This window comes from Metschnikowia bicuspidata (assembly GCF_001664035.1).
Source record: "Metschnikowia bicuspidata var. bicuspidata NRRL YB-4993 chromosome Unknown METBIscaffold_1, whole genome shotgun sequence".
NCBI classification, from domain to species: domain Eukaryota; kingdom Fungi; phylum Ascomycota; class Pichiomycetes; order Serinales; family Metschnikowiaceae; genus Metschnikowia; species Metschnikowia bicuspidata.
This window is the reverse complement of record NW_017387731.1, coordinates 3,932,205-3,957,505: the sequence shown is the minus strand read 5'-3', so window position 1 is coordinate 3,957,505 and position 25,301 is coordinate 3,932,205. Positions and strand designations below refer to the sequence as shown.

At 49.3% G+C, this 25,301-nt stretch overlaps 9 protein-coding genes across 9 annotated transcripts, besides 1 other annotated feature; 3 read left to right on the top strand and 6 right to left on the bottom strand.

Moving 5' to 3' along the window:
- Window positions 1-1,902: 1,902 nt before the first annotated feature.
- METBIDRAFT_37092 (MDR family NADP-dependent oxidoreductase) lies at window positions 1,903-2,958 on the bottom strand (the record flags this gene model as incomplete). Its single annotated transcript, XM_018856820.1, has 1 exon — window positions 1,903-2,958. One exon carries the CDS (start codon window positions 2,956-2,958, stop codon window positions 1,903-1,905), a length of 1,056 nt encoding a protein of 351 aa, XP_018714525.1.
- A 2,789-nt stretch (window positions 2,959-5,747) lies between these two features.
- Window positions 5,748-5,996, top strand: RPS27A (40S ribosomal protein eS27; the record flags this gene model as incomplete). The annotated part of the gene is made up of 1 exon (XM_018856918.1): window positions 5,748-5,996. One exon carries the CDS (start codon window positions 5,748-5,750, stop codon window positions 5,994-5,996), a length of 249 nt encoding a protein of 82 aa, XP_018714524.1.
- A 2,406-nt stretch (window positions 5,997-8,402) lies between these two features.
- On the bottom strand, window positions 8,403-11,038 carry RSM22 (mitochondrial 37S ribosomal protein RSM22; the record flags this gene model as incomplete). Its single annotated transcript, XM_018858354.1, has 3 exons — window positions 10,213-11,038; window positions 9,426-10,056; window positions 8,403-9,254 (listed from the first exon to the last, which is right to left on the bottom strand). Exons 1-3 carry the CDS (start codon window positions 11,028-11,030, stop codon window positions 8,403-8,405), a joined length of 2,301 nt encoding a protein of 766 aa, XP_018714523.1. The 5' UTR covers window positions 11,031-11,038.
- Window positions 11,039-11,211: 173 nt separating this feature from the next.
- Window positions 11,212-11,586: a sequence feature (Protein overlapping with rRNA (METBIDRAFT_116685, OBA24041.1) was converted to a misc_feature.).
- Window positions 11,587-12,314: 728 nt separating this feature from the next.
- Window positions 12,315-12,780, bottom strand: METBIDRAFT_116683 (uncharacterized protein). The gene has a single exon (XM_018854052.1). The coding sequence runs from the start codon at window positions 12,679-12,681 to the stop codon at window positions 12,427-12,429; it is 255 nt and encodes an 84-aa protein (XP_018714521.1). The 5' UTR covers window positions 12,682-12,780; the 3' UTR covers window positions 12,315-12,426.
- Window positions 12,781-13,154: 374 nt separating this feature from the next.
- Window positions 13,155-14,776, bottom strand: METBIDRAFT_116672 (uncharacterized protein). The gene has a single exon (XM_018854051.1). The coding sequence runs from the start codon at window positions 14,683-14,685 to the stop codon at window positions 13,303-13,305; it is 1,383 nt and encodes a 460-aa protein (XP_018714520.1). The 5' UTR covers window positions 14,686-14,776; the 3' UTR covers window positions 13,155-13,302.
- A 1,238-nt stretch (window positions 14,777-16,014) lies between these two features.
- Window positions 16,015-16,749, top strand: METBIDRAFT_34678 (uncharacterized protein; the record flags this gene model as incomplete). The annotated part of the gene is made up of 1 exon (XM_018856510.1): window positions 16,015-16,749. One exon carries the CDS (start codon window positions 16,015-16,017, stop codon window positions 16,747-16,749), a length of 735 nt encoding a protein of 244 aa, XP_018714519.1.
- Window positions 16,750-17,999: 1,250 nt separating this feature from the next.
- On the top strand, window positions 18,000-18,989 carry METBIDRAFT_36811 (uncharacterized protein; the record flags this gene model as incomplete). The annotated part of the gene is made up of 1 exon (XM_018856778.1): window positions 18,000-18,989. One exon carries the CDS (start codon window positions 18,000-18,002, stop codon window positions 18,987-18,989), a length of 990 nt encoding a protein of 329 aa, XP_018714518.1.
- Window positions 18,990-19,113: 124 nt separating this feature from the next.
- Window positions 19,114-20,232, bottom strand: MTM1 (Mtm1p; the record flags this gene model as incomplete). The annotated part of the gene is made up of 1 exon (XM_018856547.1): window positions 19,114-20,232. The coding sequence occupies one exon, from the start codon at window positions 20,230-20,232 to the stop codon at window positions 19,114-19,116; it is 1,119 nt and encodes a 372-aa protein (XP_018714517.1).
- Window positions 20,233-20,864: 632 nt separating this feature from the next.
- On the bottom strand, window positions 20,865-25,148 carry KOG1 (ubiquitin-binding TORC1 subunit; the record flags this gene model as incomplete). The annotated part of the gene is made up of 2 exons (XM_018856582.1): window positions 20,865-22,914; window positions 22,978-25,148. 2 exons carry the CDS (start codon window positions 25,146-25,148, stop codon window positions 20,865-20,867), a joined length of 4,221 nt encoding a protein of 1,406 aa, XP_018714516.1.
- Window positions 25,149-25,301: the final 153 nt, after the last annotated feature.

The window sequence follows — 25,301 nt, the reverse complement described above, 5'->3', positions numbered from 1 at the left end:
AAGTCGCATCACCATATATTTCACATTATTTTCTGACCTCAGTTGTCCATTTATGTCATGGTCATGAAGTATGGGAGTCATTATTCGGACGCAGGTCTGAAACGCTGCTATAGCGATCAGACGCTAACCCACCTCTACAATGAGTGTGAGATTGCGCACTTTTGGTGGCAAAAGATCGGTTTTCAAGCTCCAGTGGACTTAAGGGAGATGCTAGCTCCTTTAAATACTCTCCTTGACAATCCACGAAATCTTAATTGGTTTGTAAAGTCGTTCGCAGAGTTGATTTACTAAGGAACCAGGAGGCAAAGACGGATATACGTCTGCCGCCTTGTCGAATGAACTATGGTCACGGGCCCTAAAAAAACATATCCCATGGAACGTTGACATTTTGCTAATATTATTCAAGTGATTTACATTGGTTATGGGCAGAAGTCTTTGGGAGATTTCGTGAATTGATGCTCGCGCCTTCTCACCTGAGCCAATGTTGCGATCTATTATAGTTTTTTTTCTTTATAGTTTTTCGCTAGTGGTGGTGTCTTATATCCCTCCAGTTACACCCTGGTGTTTCTGTCGAAAAAAGAAAATGAAAAAGGCTAGTGGCTGTATCTTGACTACAAGATGAAAGGTTTATAGACAGTTCAACCTTGGCGAGTAGGCAAGTCTATCTGTGGTATTCGGGATGTGAAAGTCTTACCCTCTTAACCTATGCGCCATCCTGACTTCCCTTTATGGTCACTGAGATAATGTTATGATAGGTATGCGAATGCAACCGATCCCATATACAGAATTTAACATATTCCCTATACCTCTGATCATGTCCCTGGCATATCATAAGATTATCCTCTCATCATTTGGATTTTTGTTCTAGAACACTTAGTTTTCATAGATAGACACAAGCCTAGATCTACCTTTACCACGGCTGTTGGATCTGTGACGTCACACTATCACCTGATCTCCAGTTGCAGAGTCTCCAGGACTCTTTCTGGGCGTGTGCGGTTATATTTACATTCGACAGCGACTCGTACTTCCTCCGGAAAGGGCAGACAATTCTCCAATGGCCCCAAGACTAGAATTAAACAGTTGTACCGATGTGTATGCCTAATACTTCACCATGTATTCCACCATATAGTATACCTAATATCTCACCTAATATCCCAACCTTATATCCCAACATCCATTCGCACCCCATACTCCACCACTTAAATTATGTCAGTTCTCCTGCTATATTCCGGTTGCCAAAATTCGACTCATATCCACCATAGTCACTTTCAATACACTATTTTCACAAATCTACGTCAGGAGTTTTGCATAAAGTAAAGCTATGCAAGTATGGCTCACACTTCCCCTGTGCTACGAGAACCAAACGACTGTACCAAAATACCAGAGTTGCCATCCAAAGCTCGAGTCGTGCCAAAACAGCTTGGAACGACTGAAAATTTTGCAAATGACACAACCGCACTCGATGCTTTTAACGTTTGCATTGGCCGCCATACAGAGACATGCACAATTCAGTCTTGAGTATTTACCCCAAGCTCTTGATTCCAAGTTAAGAAAAGAAAAGACACTGTTCCAAGCGCCCTAAAAGCACTAGCACAATTACGTTGACATTTTTTGCACTAGATGGCACAAGGAAAAAAAGATCATCTGGATGAAGTGTCCCGAAACCTTACATAAGTACCAGGAAATTAGACAACAAAAACATCACACAGCTGCCTCGCAGACTTCTCATGAGATACCTGGTATGATGCCTCCTATAGTGGCAGCATGAGGACTGAAATGACTCGTCACCACCGCCTCTCTACAGCTGAGACCACCATATTTTAATCATTACCTCGTTCATTTAGGACGTTCTAAAACACAGTATACTAATCCTCGAGCGCATCGGAAAGCTAAGACATGCGCCTAAGCCAACTTGGTCAACAACTTACCCTGAGGCTTCTCCTCGGTAAACAATCTGAACCACACCTCAGGAACCTTCTCCAAAGGATTCTTGAGGCCAGACAAGTCCTCCACATGCACACCGCCCTCTGGCTTCACCTTGCCTGCCTTGATGACGCTAACAATGTCGCCAACAGCCTCAGGGATTTCGGAAGCAAAGTCAAACACAATGAAACCTTGCACGGTCAAACGGTTGCTGATGATCTCGGTCCACGAGTTCACGGCCAACTTGGCTCTGTCGTTGTATCCAGAAATGGCACCGCAAGCAATGACGCGGCCGTATCTCTTGGTGCGCTTCAAAGCAAAGTCCAACATCTCTCCACCGACGTTGTCGAAGTACACGTCAAAGTGCTCGTCACCAATAAACTCGTCCAATTTCTTTTGGTAGTCGGCGTCTCTGTAGTTGGCACAGTAGTCGGCACCCAAGGACTCGACCCATTTACACTTGTCGGCCGAGCCGGCAATTCCGACAACTCTCGAAGCTTTGAAAAAGTGCTTGGCAAGCTGCACGGCCATGGAGCCAGTGGCACCCGACGCAGCGGAGATAAGCACAGTCTGGCCCTCCTTCAATTGGCCGACCTTCTTCAAGCCGAAGTAAGCAGTCAAACCGGTGAGTCCGATGGCAGACAAGTACCATTCGTAAGGAAGCAGCTTGTCGATTTTCGTGCTGACGCTGGCCTCTGGAATCACAAGTTCCTGGGACCAGTTGAGCAAGCCGGTGACAACGTCGCCAACGACGTATTTGTCACTCTTGGACTCGAGCACCTCTCCCAATCCAAGACTTCTGATGGGCTCGCCCTTCAAGATAGGAGGCACATAAGATCTTTTTGGGTCCTGGCCTGCAGCGATCCAGCCTCTTTGTGTAGGGTCGTTGGAGAGGTACAAAGGCTTAATTCTCAACTCACCATCTTTGACGGCTGGGACTTCAGCATCGACCAACTTGAAAGTAGAGTCTTCTTGGCCCCAGGCTAAGTTGACAGCCTTAACAGGCGCGTTTTCAAGGACAATTCTCGAGACCATTGTGTGATAGTTGTTGGTTGTTTAGGGTTTTTGGTTTTTGGTTTTTCAATTCCAAATTTGCCAGTTGCTCTCCCCCAGATCGGATATATATATATATCGGAAGCGGAGAATGGCCTCCATTCGTGAGTGCACATAGACACGCATGCAGCAACCAAGTGCGCCGGCTTACGAAACGCTGCGCGGGGCACAGGAAAAAATGGTCCAACCAGTATCTTCGGCAGGTATCGGCGCACAAGCATCTCCGTCTAACTCCGCGGCCGGTGTTGGGCGCTGCTTTTCAATGACGTAGTTTTTCTATGGTCTACTAAACTAAAGGCCACCAGTGTCTCTGTATAGTCGCCTGGAGGCCGTAATTAGAAGAGTGCTCTTTTCCAAACCTACTGCTCTTTTCTGGTAGGTGAAATCTCTTCGCCCACAGACTAGCCGTCCCAGTCTTGCATTCGGTATCATCACGTGAGACTGCTGCGAGCCTTCGGCCACAAATTATGGCGAACGTGCCGAGACTTACAAACTGTACGTCTAAGCCTTTCTGGCAGGAAGGCACCGTGGAATCTTCTGGAACATTTTTATTTTGGTGGTTTTGAAATCTTCGCAAGGACTGGCAATTCGTTAAGGCCGGTCAGTTTTTGGTCTTGAATGGATGGAAATATTAACTACTCCTATATACCAAGTACACAATGCCAGATTTTGTGGGTGCTCGGAAAATAAATTCTTCTGGACAAGGCTTCTCTTGCAGAAAAAAATTTAGAAATCCTTGGGTATGTTTCCTAAGTATTCGGTATTTCTGTATCTCATTTTGAGAAAGTAAAGGCTCTCGACGAGGAAACGCTGTGAAAGCAGAACACGCTCAGGCAGCTCACCAACAAAGAATCTATTCTCATATGTGTATTTTTTTTATAACGGACACATGCTTCACATTTACAGTTATTCCTCTGTCCTGTGTAAACAAACTGGTAAAGAGAATGCTCGATCATAAAGAGGCCTTGTATCGTGACATTTCAGAACTGACAAAATATGTATAGCTTTTGTCTAAGATTCCGTTAGAAGGCAGAGCACTCTAGCTTTTCATTTCGTGAAACCTCCACCATGAATCTTAGCTGAAATATGTGCAGATTGTCCAGTGTTTTTTTGAATCAGCAAACCTGCACTTACGTCGAAACATACTAAAACTCGTCGCACTGCATTTTCGTGCCTTCAGGCTAATGCTGTATAGAGGAAGCTAAGTACGAAATCAAATTCGCTTTAATGACTTGAAATATATTAGGTGATTTGTTGTAGTCATGGTCAATGTGATATTCTCCAAGATTTTTTATTCGTTATTATGGAGTAAAACTCGTGATTTAAGACAAGGCGGTCTCCGATTCTCAGCTCAAAACACTTTGTAGGGAAGCTTTGGGATGTTGTCGAAGTCATGAAACTCACCCAGAATGTTGCGAGATCCACCCGGTTTCCAGCAACAAAACATATTGTGCCAACATTTTTTAATTGTATTATGGAATCGTTCACTTGGCCGAGGGAGAATAAAACATTCAGTGTCTCAAGGGACATAGGCCTTATGTATTACTATTTGGTCACTGATTTTTTCAAAGCTCTAGGAATATTTGCTTTGTCTATAAGTCACGTGAATTAGACCCGATAGCTCCAGAGTATGCCATAAGTTATTCAAATTGGTATCTGACGGAACTCAAAGTAACGGAATCGCCTATTGTCTTTTATGCGCTAACATGGACCCTCAGTCTTACCCTGATACCAAGGACCTTATAATGCCAGTCTATCTTGATTGATCTTTTCTTTTTAGTATCAGTTGTAAACAGTCGATTTACAACTTATATAAATTAACTTGCTAGATCCGCGCACTTATACTTAGTGTTTTCCCACGTTACTCAATCTCTCCTGTATATATTAAATACTGATGTCATTGGTAACGATCATCCGCTTCTGTGACATATCTGACGTATTACCATTTGAATACTATTATCATTTATACTTACCCCAGAGTGGACAGACAAATGTATAGCACAAACCATGCATACCCTTCCATCTCCCTATAAAAGTATTTTTCTTCGCAAATCCATTTTTCCTTGAGCTTCATTCCTATATGTTCTTCATGTTTTCATCTTTCGGCCCATATATTACATTAATTCAAATTTACCGTCTGTCGCATAGCGTGCTCGAATCCCGTCCATGTGTCAAGGGAAGATTGCTATATGTCGCAAATTTTAGTTATACAGTCATTTTCAATCAAATCCAAGATAACTGGGCGACTCTTAATTTTCCCTCGTCTATAATGAAGTAGCAAACGTTGTACCTCGCTTTCACCAGAGGGCGGATTCGCGGAATACCGAACAGAGCGTCAGCGTCCTGATTGCTAGAGAATTGCAAGAAAGGCTTGCAGAATCACCATCAGGTCTATCCTGTTCTTTCGCGGAATTCCTAAACGGTTCCGGTACTGCAGGCAGGACACCCACTACAGATACCTGAAGAACGTGAAACAACAAACTCGTCTGGCCAAAATGTAAAAAAAAATCTAGATATAATACTTCACGCACTAGATTAACATGAACTCAAGAATATACTGAAATAATTCTCGACTTCTTCACGAACCAGAAAATCTAATTGTATGTGCCCTGCACAATGCCTCGCCGCATGAACAGACGGGTTTCTTTTTCTTGAGGTCGTGTGCGGCCTATTCTCGCGTGAGGATCGGTAAAAAATTTTCTCCCCACCATACTTATATCTATCCCATTCTCTTTTATCTCTCACGAAAACAAACAGAACGTACATTCAAGATGGTTTTAGTCCAAGATTTGTTGCACCCAAACCCTGCCTCCGAGGCCCAGAAACACAAGTTGAAGACCTTGGTCCAATCGCCCAGATCTTTTTTCATGGATGTCAAGTGCCCAGGATGCCTTAACATCACTACTGTTTTCTCCCACGCCCAAACTGCTGTCACGTGTGACGGTTGCTCTTCGGTTTTGTGTACCCCATCTGGCGGTAAGGCTAAGTTGACCGAGGGCTGTTCTTTCAGAAGAAAGTAAATTCGCGTCTAGCTTATGGACTTGTAGAAGGAACGAAAATATCAAGAGTCGACAAACCCCCGGGAAGAAAAAGTCTGCAAAAAAACAAAAAAAAAAGGAACATCAGAATTTATGAGGATGGCCCAGGGATGGCTGTGGGCGATGCAGCTCCCTCGTCCTCGTTTTTTCCACCAATTCATCTCGCTTAATGCTATTTTTACTTCTTCGTCAGTCATGAAGATCCTTGCGTTCAATGACTGGAATTCACACGAACACGTGCGTGCTGAATCAGTGCTGAGTGGGCACGGCGCGTGCTTATTGTGAAGCTACAATCCTCAGAATGCATATGTATTATAGATAGTCCACGGACAGGTAATTGGAATACACATATTTAAACACTTGAAGCTGGTGTCCAGTTTTGTAGATTTGGTGCCGTAGATTTGTGTTTGGGGAGGCACAACCACCTGGATGTGGCAAGGCGTCTCAGGTTATCGGCACGGACTTTCTAGTGAGTCGGCCAAATGCATGCAAATATACAGATATTTACCGTTCCAGGCGGCCGTAGGTGGGCCAGAATTTGCAGGCTTGGTCTGCTTCGTCATTTTTTATTGAGCACCGTGGGATTGACCCTGGAGTCGAAGGGCAATAACCACTGGTGTTGGAAGTCCGGAAGTATGGTCTAGCCCATCATGTTTTGCCATTGTCGGTCATTTCAGTTACAGCATGCATGGAAATACTCACGATTCTTGGAATATATGGAATAAATCCCATGGAGACATACCTAACATTTCTGCCCACACATTTCTTCTTTGATGGGTCTCTCATTTGTTTAGTTTAGTGCTCCCTTTCAAATGTATTTGACACGGCTTGATGTTTCTGGCGTTCTTATACATGTGCCAGAGCTGCACCGACAGCTCTATCAGGTCTAGGTCCGAGTCAATGGGATATATGAAAGTACTTCTGGCAGAGGCTCGATGCAAGGAATATGATATTGGCAGGACTTCTTGACTGGCGCTGTCTTCGATTTTGACCTTGGTGACATCTACGTGCATCCTGGGACATTTCACGTCAGGGGGATCATTTTCCGTGCCGCTTGATTTTGGTAGCATGTGTAGATTGCCTGTGGCACCTTTGCGGTAAGTATTGTGAGAGATCGGGAAAAGGTTTGTTGAGGCTCAAAAGGATACGATTGAAATATTGTAGATAGAGTAGAAAGCAATACCGCCCGCTGAGAAAGTAAGATCCAGACTCAATAATCGACTGCTGTGCTTGCGAGCTAAGAATAACAGACTGCAAATACATTGATGTTTGAGAAATCAAAGAGCTGCATATCCTGGAATCATCTATTAGTACTATTGTTGATATACATGACCTAATACTCATTGATATACATAACCTAGTACTCGTTGATATACATAACCTAGTACTTGTTGATATACATAACCTAATACTCGTTGATATACATAACCTGATACTCGGTGATATACATAACCTAATACTTTTCGATATACATAACCTAATACTCGTTGATATACATAACCTGATACTCGGTGATATACATAACCTAATACTCGGTGATATACATAACCTAATACTTTTCGATATACATAACCTAATACTCGTTGATATACATAACCTGATACTCGGTGATATACATAACCTAATACTTTTCGATATACATAACCTAATACTTTTCGATATACTTAACCTAATACTCGCTGATATACATAACCTAATACAATTCTTACACAATCTTCTTGAAGTGAATTTCATCCCATTACTGAGAAGCATTCATTCGAAAAATGACATGATGTTAAATGCATCTCCCGGTTTTATACTACTGGCATTCTCCCAGCAGCTATCCCTTCGACTTGACCGTATATTACAATTAGCATGCAAGTCGCCCTTTCTTATCAGCAGGCCCGTAGGAATGCAGTCCATTTTCATTTAAAAAGTCGACCTTCTGGAGTAGAAACGGGCCTCTAATTTACTGGTCCGTCAGTCCTCATCTTGCAAAGCTTAAGATATTGTCGCCCGTCGTTAATAGTCCAGGTTCGGAAAAGACAAGACGTCTCATCCCGACCCGGCCCTATTGCCCAGTCCGTTTTCTGATCCAGGGCCATCACCCTGCCAGCTTGAACCCACAAGATCGCCCCACGACGCTTGGCAGTTCGATCCTGTGGATCTATGTCTCTCGACCCTCAAAAGCTAACGCAAAGATTTTGGCTCAAACAACGGGCGTGATTAAAAAAAAAAACAGACTCAGGACATCTGCCGTAAAATTTGGGCAGACAGTCGCATACGTCGACACAGCTAGTGTGCTGGCAGAGAGCCCCTGTTCTGCCCCGGGTCCTCACGGCCAACCACGCGAGGCCCGTTCCTGCCAAAAAAATCTTATTTCTATGTACAATCAACTAAAAAAAGGCGCTATTTCCCGTCGTAGGCCCGCAAGTCCACATCGAAGCCGGCCTTCTTGCCCTTGGCGCGGTACTTCCGGGACTGCTCCAACTCAGAGGCCAAGGAATCAAGGTCGTCTAGCGGGTCGTCGAAATCGGCCTCCAGTCTGCTGGTGAGCTTCTTCGTCTGCTGCTTGCGCTTCTCCTTGACCACGAACTTCCGCTGGAGATTCAGCATGCGCTTCAACTTGTCCATGTGGGCGTCGGACAAGCGCGACTTGACCAACGCACTCTTCTTGCCCAAGGCCCAGAGGTCGCCCTGGCGGGCCTTTCTTGCGTCGTGGTAGTCCTGCTTGCCCACGCTGCGGGGCACCTGCCACAACTCGATGTTGCCCGACGGCGCACACACCTTCAAGCGCACGTTCTTCTTGACTTTCTCCGGGGTCTCGAGGATGCGAGGCAACGCGCAGGGGTCCTCGTGCTGGTGGTCCCGGGCGTCTCGGATGGCCCGGAGATCGTCGGGGCCGTTCTTGGCCCGGTGCATGATCAAGTACGAGAAGGAGCCGGACTCGGAGTTGTTTCCGCCCGGCCGGCCGGAGCCCTGGAGCAGTTTGGCGGTGCTCTTGGGCATGTGCTTGAGCCCGAAGCCGTCCTCGGCGTCCTTGTTCCACAGCGTGGCCAACCGCTTGCCGCGCTTGAGCTCCATGGTGTAGCGTGGCCGTTCCACGACCTGCTGGAAGCTGCAGAATTGCAACCGGTGCTGGTGGCCGGAGATCTTGTAGAACTTGGGGTCTCCGAGCTGCAAGGGGCACACTGCGTGGTGGGCGCAGGGGGCCACGACGCTGAGGTGGAAGTCGACGTCAGGCGGGCCATTGCCTTGGGGCTCTGAGCCAGGGCCGTTTTCGGGATTTGAGCCAGGGCCGTTTTCGGGATTTGAGCCAGGGCCGTTTTCGGGATTTGAGCCAGGGCCGTTTTCGGCCTCTGGGCCAGGCCCGTTATTCTCGGCACTTGTCGTGCTGTCGTTGGCTCCGTCTGGCATGCCCCGCCCGGCCACGGGCACCACGTCATAATCGCCGGTATCCTCAAACTCAAACCTCATGTCCTCGTCGGAAACAGGCCCGAACTTGGCATTGATCTGCGCCTCGAGGCCCACTGGGGCAGCGCCGGCCGCATCTCCGTTTTCCATCTGCTGGAGAAGCGCGTGCTCGTACTGGATATGGTCCTCTGTGATGAGCTGGTCCTCCTTGCGGAGTTTCTGTGGCTTGACCGACGAGCCGCGGATGTATGGCCGGGGCACGCGGCCCACCTCGCCCCGGTGGGACTCTGGGCGGAGCATGACCTGGCGGGCCCGGGCCACGATCTCGAAGCCGAGCGCGTTTCCACGCTCGACAATCACCAAGTGGCCGTCCGGCTTCAAGAGCCGCAAGATCATGTGGAGGTTGGTGTCCACGTCTTTGGGGAAGTTGTACTCGCGCGAGAGCAAGGCCTGGTTGACGATGATGAGGGCGTACTGCTTGGTGGAGGGGAGCGCGTCGCGCAACCTGGTGACCACGGTGATTTGCGACGCGTCGACCTGGCCGATGTAGTGGGCGCCGGCGTCGTTTGTCTCTTTGGGTTCTGTCTCTTTGGGTTCGGTCTCTTTGGGTTCTGTCTCTCTGGACTCTGTCTCTTGAGATTCTGTCTCTCTGGACTCTGTCTCTTGAGATTCTGTCTCTCTGGACTCCGTCTCTTGAGATTCTGTCTCTCTGGACTCCGTCTCTCTCGAATCCGTCTCTCTGGACTCCGTCTCTCTCGAATCCGTCTTTTTGGACTCCGTCTCTCTCGAATCCGTCTCTCTCGACCCTGGTCCGCCCCGCGGAATCTCGCTCACCTGCCGCGACAACAAGATCTTGGCCCGCTTCTTCATCTCCCGGTTGCTCCGGCCCACCACATAGGCCTCCTTCGTGCGCGGCGCAAACCCGGCGCCCATGAGCTCGTTCAACGCAAGCATGCCCGTGGCCGGCCCGTAGCCAATGTCAAGCACCAGGTCCGGATGGAAATGCGGCCCGACACGCTGCTTCAACTCCGAAAGCGCCCGGTACGCGTGCGAGTAGTTCTGCAAGAACAACGCCGCAATGTGCGCGTCCGCGTCGAGCGCCAGCTCCGGCGCCCGCTGGATCTGCTCCTTCTCAAGGCTCTGGTAGATCTGCGCAGCCCGCTCGCGAAGCTTGGCCGGCAGCACCGCCAGCAAGATGTTTCTGCCAATGACCCCGGCGAGCTCGGCGGGAAGCTGCGTCACCAGGCTGTCCACCCGGGCCCCGAGCGTGCGCGGGTCGAGCCGGGCCTCCTCGGAATTGCGGCCATGGACAAACGAGCCGTCGGCCTTGCGGAACGGCGACGGCGCCTCCAAATACGCGGGCTTTTCGCCCGCGAGCGCCACGCTTTTCACGTGCCGGCCGTCGGCGGCCGCGCCGGCGGGCCGCCAGTGCTCGTCCCGCACCAACTGCCCGAATTTCTCGCCATTTTTCCGCCGGTCAAAAGGCAACTGAGGCTGGGCCCGGGCTGTTTCGGGCCCGCGGCTCTCTTCGCCGGCGGCGGCCGGGGCCAGGTGCTGCAAGCTGCGTCTTGGCGTGCACGTGCCTAGCAACGCACGTGTCAAATGTAGGGGCCGCAGCGGCATTGTTCGGCGGGTCATGGCTGGCTTGTGGATGGACTTTTCGGCCTGGGCCGGCGCAGCTAGATGAGCATCGGCGTCCTGCAGACGGGCGGGTCACGTGACCGGGCCGGGCCTGGAGGTATGTTGGGCGTCGTTATGGGCTGGTCTGTCTCTGGCAGGTGTCGTGATTCCCGGCTGGCTTTTCTTATTTTTCTTGCTTTTCTTGATTTTCTTGCTTTTCTGGCTTTTCTGAATTTCTGGGGTTTTTGAATTTTCTGGCTTTTCTGGCTTTTCTGGCTTTTCTGGCTTTTCTGGCTTTTCTGGCTTTTCTGGCTTTTCTGGCTCTTCTTGTTATCCTGGCTCTTCTGGCTTTTCTTGTTTTTCTTGTTTTTCTGGCTCTTCTTGATTTTCTGGCTCTTCCGGCTTTTCTTGTTTTTCTTCTGTTTCGTGACGCCCGGACTGCTAGACTCTTAGGCATAGATTGTGCGATAGGTCTAGTCAGAGGCCGAGAGCTGTAAATGATGCTAGAAAGCTGTAGTTTGATCTTGCTCCACCTTGTATTACTGCCTGCTGTAATCATGCGTATCAACAAACGGATGAAATCCAGCAGAAATGGCTTTAGATATGGCCTGTGTGAAATCGTCAGGAATTGGAATTTGGGTGGTCTCAGATAGCCCTACCATTCTGAAGCCCACTAGAGAATGGCACCATGGAGGGTTATGACCCCAAAAGTTTTGCTTGCTCTATTTTGACCACCAGAGTCGAGCTGTTTGGGAATGCAGCTCTAAGGTGGATGACATCCAGAGCTAATATCGGCGACAACCCGAAAGCAAAAAACACCAGTGATGGAAAGATCTTCTGTATTAAGACCACACTACGTAAAATGCCATCAGACATGACCTCGTGTTGATCTACGCCTTACTCTAATGAAATTCTTGATCCATGGTATTCTTCTCAGATAAGGTTCTGACTCTGGTGACCAGTCTTCCAGGCTTTACTACTTCAGAGAGATGCATACTCCCATGGTCTTAGAACTCGAAAGGTCTCATTCATCCAATAGACTCACTACTCCAACAATGTTCTTGTTTCGAAAATTTTCATTCTTCAATGATTTTCTCTCCTATAGAATCATCGTACCAGTAATATTTCACTCCAGTGAGATTCCTTCCAATGATCCATCTCCAATGGAATCATGACCCTATAAACATCTTTCTCCACACCACTCTACCAATATTCTTGCCCCAATGAATTCACTCCAATGAAGTTTTCGCCTGATTCTCACTACAGCTGACGAAGGCTCTCTGAGATTCCAAGACGCCTTTATTCAAGTGTCAAAGCGTTGTCAGAACTCATACTAACAAGCCACGATTCAAAGTAATCAGGAGATGTGATATGCCTGAAAACGGCTCTTTACCAGCTTTTAGCCGCCAACTTTTCTCCCTACGCTTTTGTTAGTGTCTATTGGCCAAACTTTGCATATAATCAACATTCCAAATTCGGTCTTGGCTTGCTTAACAAGTACAATTGGTTGGAAACTACTTGAATTTAGGCAACGACCACTAAAAAGAGACTGTCTTGTGACTGAAAGTGATGCCGCTTTGAGATACAAAAAGGATAAATACGATGTCAAAGTAAACATTGCGTAGAACACGCTTCTATATGGATCAAGTTTCATGCCTCTTCTACAAATATGCCTTCATGTTCAACGGAAATCAATGTGGGTCAACATGGCGGTAGTATTAGACTCTAATTTTTTGGCAGAAAATCACATATCTCAAATCTCAGACAAGAATATTGATTGTCAGTGATATCTCTTAGATAAACCAAACCCTCTGTTATATGCTCTTGCCTCAGTACGCATATTCTTTTTGCAATGTATATACAAAGTCTGGGCAGGACTACAGCTTCCCCCGGTGCCTGCTCCCAAATCCCATTGCTCGTTCTCTTGACTTTTGGGTAAAACGATGTTTCAAAGGCCAAATTGTTAAGAGCGTATATTAGTAAAATGCAGTCACTTTTTTTTTGTTTGTGGATAATTCTCACATTGAAACGCAACCATTGTCACTATCTTCATCGGAAAAGTTTGATCGATGCAAAAAGCTAAATCTATATATGCATTTTAATCTCTGTTTCCCTTTTGTCTCTTGTCATTTTATCTCATTAGCTCAAACTGCTGATCTTTTGAATGAGGTGGGTCATTGATCACGCATTCACATAATAGTCTCCGAGGTATCTTTCATCTTTTGTTGTCGTCAGCCCCAGTTCTTTTCTCCCCGTATTCTATTCTCACATAGTGCTACGTGGCTTGATGCTCGCTATTTTTTAACTCCAGACTAGTGCTTTTCGAAAATCCAAGTATGAAAGCAGAATTGGGCGACCATTTCAATTCCCATTCAGCCTTCAGATGATGAGGCACACTTCTGCTGTGCCTTCTAGTTTGTGCCCCCCACTTGGCGGTCTGGCTGGTCACCCTGTATCTCAATGGAGCTATCTTTGTTGAGTTTGATGAGCAATATTTTCTTGAACCAGACTTAGCGATAGCAGGAGCAAGACCGGCATTTTTTAAAGTAAAGGGGGAGTCAGCCATAGCAGCTTCCAGTTTCAGACCTTGGTCATTGCTGCCATAGGAATTGAGCTTATTTCTTATCTCGCGGATCATCAAGGCGATTTCACTTTTCCTTTCCTTCTTTTCCCCAAGAAGAGAGAAATCCGTGGGAGGGGTTGCGAAATCCGTGCTGGGTTCAGATTTGAGGCTCTCTGATGATTCCAGATCCACAGCTCCTTCACTCTCAGAATCGTTAATTTCGTGGGTCAGATCCAACATCAAACTAGAGTCCAGGGATAATGCCTTGTGTTTTCTCACTTTTCGATTTCTTCTGACCAAAGGCCTTTGAAATATTTCCTCGTCAATCACAGCCAAAATCAGAAACGGATTGCGCATGTCGAATACCTCTGTTCCCACTTCTTCTGAGCCCACAACTCGCTGTTCAGACAAAGAAGTTTTGATCTCGAATCCACTAGTCAGATCTTTCTCTATCTGTTTAACCAAAGATTTCTGAAGAAATCTAGAAAATTCTTTTGCTGTGCAAGCGTTGTCAGTATTGCTGCTGCTGCTCACAACTCCATCTGATTTCTTGACAGATGCGTTTGCTGTGGTTGCAGAAACACGCACAAAAGGCGAGGAACAAGCTTCGGACTTTTCCTTAAGCAATTCAAAACTGTGTTTGTTGCGAGCACGAAACATTGTACCACGATTCATCATTTTTGTTGTGAGCATAAAGGTACTTATGGCAGATCCGTGGGGAGTCCCAGCTGAGCTGGGGTTGCCGCGGACTCCATGATTTCCTATGTCAATGAACGCCATTTTCTTCTTGAAGGCTTGATTCCTAGAGCTTCTTATCAAATTCAAGGTTTTAGAAGCAACTTGAGTGGGGTCTGTTTCCAAGAGTGAAATAACGTAATAAACAATAGGACCAAGCCCAATAATATGCAATAACCAAGTTGGGAGCCCGAAACGCTTGAGTGTTTGTCTAGTCATTACTGTAGCTTTCGAAGCAAGTAAATGTAGCTGGTAGGAAGAAAAATAAATAAGGGTCAATTCCAAATTATGTATGACTACTGTTGTTCGTGGTATGCTGGCGTGTTGAAAAACGGCTGCGAAATTTATGCTCGTGCGCATGGCGTTAGACCGAGAAAAGACCCAGCAGTGGAGTGCTGATTTTTAAGCTCTCGATGAAGTAAAAGAATCACTCTCGAGATTTAAAGAACAGGTGGCCAAATAGATTATATGAAAATACTTTTGAGGATTTCATGTGGGATATTGTGTGGACGATTTGAACCGCTGGATACTTCGTTGGGAGATCACAAATTCTCCCAGAGGCAACCAATATTACCAATCATCGTGAGAACATTTGTGATATTAAGCTTTTTGGGTAACGAGTGAAATAACAGAATCTTTTTTTCTTCGCAAGTGGGCATCGCTACCTTTTGCGCTGCATGTATCTTACTCGAAGTTATCTGGACCAACTTTGACTTGCGCCATTTTTTAAAAAGTGACTCCAAATGTTGGAGACAGGTCCCGCAAGTCCATATAAGAATCATACCTTGGAACTTTTTTTTCGAACGACCGTTATCAGAAGTCTTCTTGCATGGTTTTTTTGCAGTGACGTTGAGGTGACCATGTCTCACAATAAGAGGTATCTGAGATTCTCCGCTTGATAACAGCGGAACCAAAATGTCTTGTGAGTGGTCTGATTCATAAACAACCAATGCCAATCCTCGAGGCCACTCACTTTGGTTTCATGGCTTTGCATGATTGGAGTCTACTGACAACGGCAGTGTTTTTCCCGAAATAAAACAAGAGCATACTAAAGAACCACATGGGGCAGAACTTCAGCTTGCGCCTTGCTACACCCATCAAGATATTTTTATGAACTTGAAGCCTTCATCAAACCAGATCGCCTCGTGTCGTTTGCCTTCATGTAAGAAGCACTCGAACATTCATTCCACTTTCTTAATAAGCTTTCGGGTCCTCGGTCTAAGTGGAAGAACCCATTTAATAAGAACACTACCTCCGACTTGTCAGCACACAGTCCTGGTGGTCCCAATACTCTTGGGGCCTTTTGCCCAAGGTCACGTGGCTACGGCTGAACCCGCCTCAAATATACGTGAGGCCGACTGTAATATACTTGATAGGCCATTTATTAGGCGCACCAAGTGCACAGAACACGCCCAAAAAAAAAGATATGGTGCCACGCTTTTTGCCCAGCACCCCCCAAAGCAGCCGCTGCGTTTTCAAAGTACACATACTCAAACCAACGACGGCACCAGAAAAAAAAATGCCTCCCGTATCGTAGTCCTACCGGGCCAGCCTGCGAATGAGAGGCCGGCGCCGCGCACAGACCCGTGCACCACGGCCAATTGGCCAAGGCCGAATTTTCAAGCGAAACTCAACTCCTCCTCCATCTTTATCTGCCACGCAATTGCACACAAAACGCCCGTCTTCACCATGTCCAGAGCCTTCCTGACCCTTGCCAGCATTGCCGCCGCCGCATGCGTGCAAACTGCGGTCCAAAAACCCGTACACAACGACTCCAAGAGAAAGTTCTACGAGAACGAACAGCAGGTGGTGCCTTTGCCCGGCACTGTGACGCCCAGCTCACCCGCCGAGACGGAGGTTTTGGGGCCGCGCACGCTCGTCAACGGCGTGACGGTACGCACGTTTTCGCCGCTCGAATCGGCGCTCCGGTCCGTGCGCCAGACCGTGTTTTGTGCATACCAGGCGTCGTTTTCGTATTTGAACGACAAGAAACACGTGGTGCTCGAGCACGAGCGTCGTGTGACCGGCACCGTGGCCGCCTTGCATAGCAGGCACGAGGACTTGCTCCCAAACGGAGTGTATATTGCCATTGCCGGGCTTCTGGGCAACATCATGGCACGGAACAAAAACATAGTGGCACGTGCCGTGTACCCGGCGGTGCTTGGCGTGGCAGCGTTCGGCTACTTCTTGCCGCAGACGTTCCGCAACACGTTTGACTTTTTGTGGCGGGCCGAGCAGCGTGTTTTGCCGCAGGTGGCCCAGCAGCAGGTGGCGGCGTACGAGCAGGCCCATGGCTTGGTCGGGAGAGTCGAGGAAACGGCCGTTTCGGGCCAGCGGAAGGTGCACGACGGGCTCGAGAACTTGAGGCACACGGTGCTGAGGGTCACGGGCTTGAACATCGACGAGGAGGTGCTGAAGAAATAGATCGGGCCCCGTGGCCTTGTGTTTGAGGGGGTGTCTTTGGGGCGATTCGTGCTCCTGCGTGGGGAAGCCGGGGTTGCACGGAGGGTGGCCTTAGACACCGTTGTTGGTAATTTCGGGGAGTCTGTGGGTGTTTACGTGTGTTTTGGAGTATTTTCGTGTGTTCTGGAGCGCCTGTGGGCATTCTTGGAGAAATTTCGGAACACAGCGCAGCCTAGTGTTGAACTTCCTGGTTGTGCCTCGGGTCGACTTCTGCTCATCTAAAGGTTGGATATTTTCTGTGGATTTGAGGGGGTGCTGGTGGTGTCCCACTCGGTGCGTGATGTTGTTTTACGAAATGTATGGCGGGGGTAGGGGATTTGTCGTGGCGAGAGCTGCTTTTGAAGCATCTGCTTTCAAAAGAGCCGTTGAACGAACCGTTGAAAGAACCGTTGAAAGAACCGTTTTAAACCATTGAATGAACCGTTTGAAAGAACCGTTTGAAAGAGTGTTTGAAAGAGCCGTTTGAAAAATTCATTGAAAGAGCCGTTTGAAAGAGCCGTTTGAAAGAACCTTTTGAAAGAACGTCTCCGGAGGATCTGCTGTTACGAAACTGCTTTGATGAAACTGCTCCCCAGAAAAACGCTCCCACAAACTGCTCCAAAAAAGTCATCTTCGAAGCCCCCTGCCTTGTGGCATACCGGTTGGTGCCTCCATCCATCAATGAACAGGTAATTTCCCACTCACAAACGACTTCCCTTGATTCATGCATTCTGACCCACAGAAAACAACCAAAAAAAATCAAAACTCATCCTCGGCCCCGGCCACCCGTTCAGCTCCGCCCATGCCGGCCTACTCCTTTTGCGGCTCCTTCGAGATGAATGCACTCACAATCAGCCTAGCCAGCCGGTGCGTCAGAGCGCGTGTTGAAGCCCAGGGTTCACCAAGCTAATAAATGAGTTTTGGTGCCACAAACACGCAGGCTTAAGCACGCTCCAGGCACTCGATAAAGCATCGGGCCCCGTCACCAGGATCCCCGTCAACGGTTCCTAAAGCTTCCAGGACGGATTTTTGTTTTGCCCAATACTCAATTAATTGGCCACGCACAAATAGGCCCGGATTGCGACAGTGCGAAAGTCTGCAAAAAAACAAGAACCAGCTCCAGCACCGAAGTCAAGCCAAGCTCCTACCACTTCAAACTGACAATCTGGTACTGAGATTCTGGCCCCGCTGACCCAGAGCCCGCAGCACACAAAAGAGAACTCACACCGAAAATGGAAAAAGCGCCCGGGGTGTCTGTCTTCCAAACAGCGTACTCTACGTTGAAGCGGCCCACCACCGCAGCAGTGTCGAAAATGCTCCACAAGTTGGTGGCCCAGTATCCCCAAGCACCGACGAAAAAAAAAATCGGGGCCGTGGACTTGCAGCGGCTCATCGAAAAAGCCACCAAATGCCAGAAAAAAGCCATGACGTCACAGCAGACGCTCGTCGAGGCACTCACCACGTGGGCCACGGATTTGCCCAACGAGGACGTGGTCACCATGATGCGTGATTTCACGGACCTCATCGAAAACGTGGGCTTGGCGTTCGCCACCCAGGCCGACCGCTTGAACTCGTTCAAGGTCAAGTTGGGCGCCATTGCCAGCCGCGAGGAGCGGCAGCAGTTTCTATTGTCCATCCACGAAAACTTGCAAAAGCAGTACAACGACACCGCGCTCAAGCTGGGGCCCCAGGCCCAGCAGTCGACACTCTACTTGGACCAGATCGAGGAGAGCGAGTACAACTTGAAGCTCATTGAGCAGCAGTTGGCCCGCACCGCGTCTGTCAATTTGAGGGCGGCCATCACCGAGTACTTGACCTGGCTCCAGGGCGCTTTGATCGCCTTGAACCAGAAGGCAAACACGCTCGCGGGACAGATCCGCGAAGGCGACCCCACGTCGCCCGTGCGCAGATCGGAGATGCCGAACTGTGATCCGTCCGGCACGGGATTCCCGCTCGACAGCTCGAAAACCAGTCCTTTGAACATGCGGCCTCCGGAAAACCATTCTGGGCTGGGGAGCGGAAAGAAGGACCGCAGCGGGTCGGATGCCCGCATCGAGACCAGCCTCAGGGATATCGCGGAGTTGCTAAAGAGGGAGGATTTCTTTGCCAGCAATGTCGCGCGAGAGCACGACGACCTTGCCAGTGGGCTCAGGGACAAGGATACCATATACGACATTCGGAACTTCGAGGAGAACAGGGAAGGCTGGGGGATGCATAGCTGAGTGATGCCTTGGCCGAGGGCGGTTCTCGGCGTGTCCTTGCACTGTGTCTTGGGGGATTACCGGTCGGGCAATATCTCATTTATCAATTACATGCAACGTCTATATACATCTTCTCCATCGCCGCTTACAGGTTGTCCTTGAAAATCTTCTTGCCGATCTCGTACGACGATATCATGATGGCGCACAGCGGGGCGATCTTCATGACGCGTGGAGCAAAGCCACTGTAGAGCGCCCCGGCTCCCTCGATCTTGTATATGTGCGAGAGGAACTGGAACATCGACGCCTTCGTTTTGGGCTCCTTCTGGGTGGCTATTTGGAGTCTGGTTTTGCCCACGTCAAACGGGTTTGTGAAGAACGCCGAGATCACGCCACTCAAGGACCCTGACACGAAACTCGTGGCAAACACCTTCCAGTCGTCCTGCTTGACGTGATTATTGTCGAAGTCCACGCCCAAGCTTGCACTGAAACGCTCTTTGAAAAACTCATAGCACAGCCAGTAGATGCCCAGAAAGGGCACGTCTCTCCAGAGGGTGATCTGAAGGCCGGTGAACATCGAGCCGTAGCCGTTTTTCTTGAAGGCCGCGGCCGAGTCTTTTAGTAGGGAGCTGATGAGTTTGCTTCGGGGATTGTTCCCGTGTGAATCGGAGGGAATGGACTGGAGCCGCGTTTTTAGAAGCTCGATCGGAGACACAACGGTGGCCGACATGGTCCGTGCAAACATTCCACACAAGAGATAGTTGAGTGGATGGTCGCGTAGCGGGGAGATGTCTTTGATGTATTCGTATCCGGTGAAATAGATGATATTGGACGGTATGGCCATGAGCAACGTTAGCGAAAGCCCGCGCCATAAAACCGAGAGGCCCTCGTTTCGGCTGATCACCACCATGCCCTGGAATGTGGAAGTAATCTTGGGACAAGTCTTGGACGATTCGCAGTATGGCTTGTTGATCCAGAAAACTCCCGGGGGTGTCGACGTGACTGAGCGGGCCGCAGAGGCAGGTGCAACCGATGGCGCCTTGCAGCAATTCCGGTCTGTTTGCATGATTTCCTGCTGCTGTATTCGGATCCTGACGACGTCAAATGGCGTCACCGCAAAGGAGGTTACTAATGAGCCCAGACATGCGGAAATCATCTTTTGCACCGCAGAAATCTGGCCCGGCTGCCTGAAAGAAGCCGCATCCCGCAGAGAGAAATGAAGGTTCTCGTCCTCAATCGCTGCTCCCAACTCTGAAGACATCGCCATTTTGCTGAGACGTGGGTTTGAAATGAAAAATCCAAAGATGGCACTCTCGGCAAATTGTGCTGATAGTGCGCCGGTGTGCATAGTTGCTCGTCGCCTCCGGGCCCATAGTAAAATGAATCGTCAACGGAAACCGCCGGCCCACAGCAAGCAAGAAGATACACTGCGGTGGGTATCCTCAAAAGTTATCAAATTGAGTTTGAAGCTTGCTTGCGGTAAAAAAAAAAATTGCTTTTCTTCCCTCTCTTCAGGCTTACACATATATGGCTGAACGAGTGTTGCAACCCTAACGAAGCCAAGCGGGGGAAAAAGCCACAATTGTCTGTCGATCGTTTGGTGGGCTTTCCTGGTCATTGAGCCACCAGAAGCTCTGTCCAAAATCACAAAACATAGAATCAAGCGCTTGTGACTGCACCGCTCTTTGTAGGTGAAGCAACATCCATATGTATTGGTAGAAGTCCGATGCGCGGACTCCGGAACGCTCCACGAATGAACGAAAAGCACAAACCAAAAACCAGAATTAGACGATGCAATTCCACCCGATAGGAAGCAGGCTCAAGACCCGGCTGGTCAACGAATATTACTTTAACTTGTAGTACAGTAGTACATTGAACCTAGAATTTGACACCGATACTTTAATATTCAGATATGATGTCGGCGCAGGTGTAAATGTTAATATGCCCGTCCTGGTTGTAGTTGGTAGCCAACATCATACGATGAGGATGGAACGAGATGCGGGACAAATAGTTCGAGGTTCTGTTCGTGAGATACGTGTCGTGGGGATTCCTCAAGGTCGAAACAATGTCTCCTGAAGTCGTCCAAATGTTAACTGCCTGAGACCCTGTTGTGATTATGGGGGCATGCTCGTGAACATCGATGGATCGTATGCTCTTCTCTGTTCCCGTGAATGTGGAAACAGGCAGTGAGCTTCTTATGTCCCACAAGTTGATGAACCCGTCTGCAGAACCACTTACCAACTCTCTGAACCCACCTCTCTGCATATGCACATTCCTGATGGACCCCCGCCCAAAATTCTTAGCTCCCCCACGGCCATTCTGCCAAATCTTCACCATCGATTCACGTGAGTCGAGCCGTCGGTCGTAGACTCTCAAACTGCCATCGTCAAATCCCGCCACAAAAATATCACCTGCTACCTGATCGGACGTCAAGCTTGTGATCGAGGAAGATGACCGTGCGGGGATATCGGACAAGCAAAGCTCTCGAGGCGCGTCCCACACACGGATAATTTTAACATCACCACTGATCAACAAAGAACCCCGGGATTGCTGCCATTCGCTAATCAACCCAGAACTTTTGGAAGTAAGGAGCAAATCAGTAAGGGCTCTCCACGCAGCCACGATCTTCACGGAATTTTCTTCACTGTCGTCCTCAATGTGGAAGTCTTTATAGATTTTCACCACACCGTCTGATGATCCTGTCAAGACCAATGGGATATCGTCCTCGTTCAAAATTTTCAAGTCTGTAATCTTCGTTCCAAAAGGGTTTCCGTTGGAGAATTTGTGAACCACATTATTGCTCTCCCAATCCCATACAGTCACCGTGTCTTTTTCATCGGTCGAAACTAATAATTTCTCGAATTGCATGAACTCGATCAATTTGGGTTGCGTCTTGTTGCTAAGGACGGTCAAGTTCCGGTTCCAGTCACCTCTAAGGGCCATTTTCTTCTGTGGCTGAGTCTCTTGGATGGTCTGTTCGTTTCTGTTCCGCCGCCACAATCTTTTGACATATTCTTCCGAGCCTGGCTCATCAACTTCGGATTTTGACATTTGGGGTTCTTGGAACGTCTCGCAACTGTACTCAAAAAATCCTGATTGATCAGGAAGTTGTGTTTTATTGTGTTCTTCTCTCAAATGGTACCTCGGCGACTTGGGTTGATACTCGACGCCATAGTGGCTAGTGACTGGTCCAGAGTTGAGAATCCGCTTGAAGTTGTTTAAGTCAGTGTCTTCATTGATGTGAAAAGATTTGAACAACTTGCTGATTCCGAAATCTTTCAATCTTGATGTTATGGAGGACGAATCCAGACTGTTTGCGGAATCAGCCTTTCCGGTATGGTAGGAAACGGACCTTGTTTTCAAAGAGCCACCATTCATGGTGAGCTCATTTCTTCTGTTGATGACTGAACCACTCGAGGCTTGTCTTTTCGCGTTATCTCTCTGCATCGCAATTGGTGTTCGGTCAACGATCGGAGCTGACTTGAAGTTGTCTTTGATGTTGATCGTAGATTTACTCAACAAATATTCTTGCATCTCTTTGACCAACCCGGCCAATTCACTCTCATTTAGTTTGACCATGACACTGTCAATGAGGGTTTCCGCTAGCTCCTTTACTTCAATGTGGGGGTCTTCCGATAGAATTAACAAAGCTTTCCAAATGGAACTGAATATTGATCCATAAGCAGGAGATTTCTTTCTAAACTCTTGCAAGTTGTTGGGGTTGTCAATCAAGACTATTTCTTCCTCCAATTGATTGAACGCAACGACCAAGAAAAATTTGTCATATATCTTAATGAAGCGATTGATGAAGAACACTATTTCTTTTCTGACAATGGTGGATCCATCACCGAGTAGTTTGAGAATCACGTTTGCTAGTTTCAAGTCCTGTTGGCGCAATTCGTCCTTTCTTAAATCGGCGCTGACGTTGTTGGCGCCGCCGTTTGTATCCCTAAAGTGACCATTTGAGGGGCCATTTGGCTGCAATGATGAGGGGTGGATAGGCAATCTGGACTTCAGAGGCTGGCCGGATGGATCGTCCAGTATATCCGTCAAAAACGTGGTGAGTGCAATGATGATAGAAGTCCTTACTTCGGGAATCGGATCATTGACTAAGTCTAGGAACCTGGCCAAGTACCCATCCTTGTAAATGATCCATTTGCCCTCAGGGTACTTCAGCCACAATTGAGACAACAACAAACAGCACCATTGACGCAACAATGGGTTCTCGCTACTTGCCACGAACTTTAGGCAGTTTGTGACTAGCTCGATCGAAAAACAAAGCCGTTGGCCATTTCTGAAATCCTTGATGAACAAAGTCAAGATGAACGCGCTCATGGCTTTGTGGTCATCGTTCACTATGACACTGTTCGAGCCGCTGCCGTGGTTGATGGAGCCCCCCGGGGCTCCCGGGGCGCCTATCGGGTTCGAAGGACTAGAGTTCAAAATGAGGTAAAAGTAGTTGTAGCCTTTGTCCTTGCATAGCTCCTGCTGCGTGCTAGTGTGGTCAATCGCCATTATGCGTGCCCAAATGAAGATGAGAACGGGCTTCAACTCCTGGGCCGGGCTCTGAAGTAACTTGAGCACGTAGGGGAAGATGCCGATCGACAAGGATAGGTACACTGCCCAAGGCCCCAAGTCCAAGAATTTCAGAAGCAAGATGAGCGCTCGGAGGCGATGGACTTGCGAAAGGAGGACCTGGAGCACGATGGGCAATTGCTCCGGCGGGTCCTTGGTGGACGAGCCGGCGTACTTGAGCCAGATCTCGAACGCCGTCAATTGTTGCTCGAAGAAGGTGGAGTGCTGGTAGTTGGAAAGCGGCTGGATAGCTCCGCTGGAGACAGCGCTGTGCGTCGAGATGGAGCCGTTGGAGGCAGAGTGCAGGGCGGCGGGTTTTTCGGCGGGCGGCGCGGGCTTGCCCTGAGGCTCCGGGGGCGGGTAGGAAAACGGGTCGGGGCCGTTGTTTCTGATCAACTGGGCAAAGACCTGGTCGATGGCAAGGTCCCAGGAGTCCCACATGGGATGGAAGCGCACGGACTCGGGCAAGGGCGGGTCGCTCACGGGGTTGCAGTTGAGGTGCGGCATGATGCGCTTGGCGAGAAGAAAGTTGCGGAACAAGGCGGCCACCATCAAGTCCTGGCGGAACAAGCGCTTGAAGATGGGCCGCGAGAGCGAGGTCCATGCAATGGTGTCTGTGATGGCGGTGAAGATCCAGTTGAGCTCGCCCAAGGGCGTGCGGCGGTCGGTGAGCTTGCCGGGCACAACGACGTTGCCCGTGGCGTTTCTCGGGAGCATCAGGTAGTAGCTTTCCCTGAGCGGCAGCTGCATGACAAACCACCTGAGCGAGATGTCGATCGGGCACGTCAAGCAGCACGTGAAGAGGTCTGCCGGGAGGTGGGGGCTCATGGGCAAGACCTCGTGGGACTTGCACGCCGCCAACTGGATGGAGTCGAGGTATGCGGCCGTCGGGGACGGCGCGCTCATGTCGTGGTTGCCCTCGTTGTCGTCGTCGATCCGCTTCTGCACAAACTTCTTGAAGTTGTGCACGATGTTGCCCGCGCTGTTGCAGTCGTAGACGAAGATCACGGGCGCGCCGAGCCACGTCTGGAGGTCGTAGAGCGAGATGGGGATGTACTGCGTGTATCCGCGGTTGAACACCCAGATCTCGCCGCTGGCCGTGGGCTTGGGCACGCCGTGGCCGTTGTAGTGGAAGAGAATGCGCTCGTCCTTGGCGTTGCGCCGCAACGTGTTGCAGAAGCGCTTGACGTCCTCCACGCAGGGGTCCAAGGACTGCTTGTAGCGCGTCCTCAACGAGAGCGCCTCGTACTGGTTCTGGAGGCCCTTGCCGATGGCCTCGGTGGCCTTTTTCGTGTCCGGGAAATCCGCGGGGTCGCACCACGCCTCGTCCTTGGCGCAGGGGTACGGCCTCATGATGTCCGGCGGGTCCACGCCCAAGTTGAGGCAGAGCACAAGCACGGCAGACACGGTTTTCTGGCGGTCCTTCATGATTTTCCAGTCCACGATGGGCTGGTAGTTTTTCGCGTGCGGCGGCAGGCTCTTCACGCGGGCCAGCATGGGCGTGCCGTTGGCGTTGTGCCGCTTGTCGTCGTAGTAGATGTAGAAGTTGTTGGCCAAGGACGAGAGGAACGTTTCCGAGTTGTACTCCTCGGCGAAGCCGTGGCGCATTTTGCCGTTGAGCGGCTGGAGCGGCCGGGCGCCGGGCGCCTGCTTCTGGGAAGCCATTGTGGGGGTCGCGGCGGCCGATTGCTTGCTGTTTTGGTGCTGGTGAAAGAAGCGATCCTGGGCCTTGGAGGGCGCCTTGGGCTGGTCCTGCTTGCA

Bases quoted from the DNA above. Each gene is read 5' to 3' on its own strand.
- METBIDRAFT_116683 (XM_018854052.1), bottom strand. From the start codon at position 12,681: ATGAAACTTGATCCATATAGAAGCGTGTTCTACGCAATGTTTACTTTG.
- METBIDRAFT_116672 (XM_018854051.1), bottom strand. From the start codon at position 14,685: ATGCGCACGAGCATAAATTTCGCAGCCGTTTTTCAACACGCCAGCATA.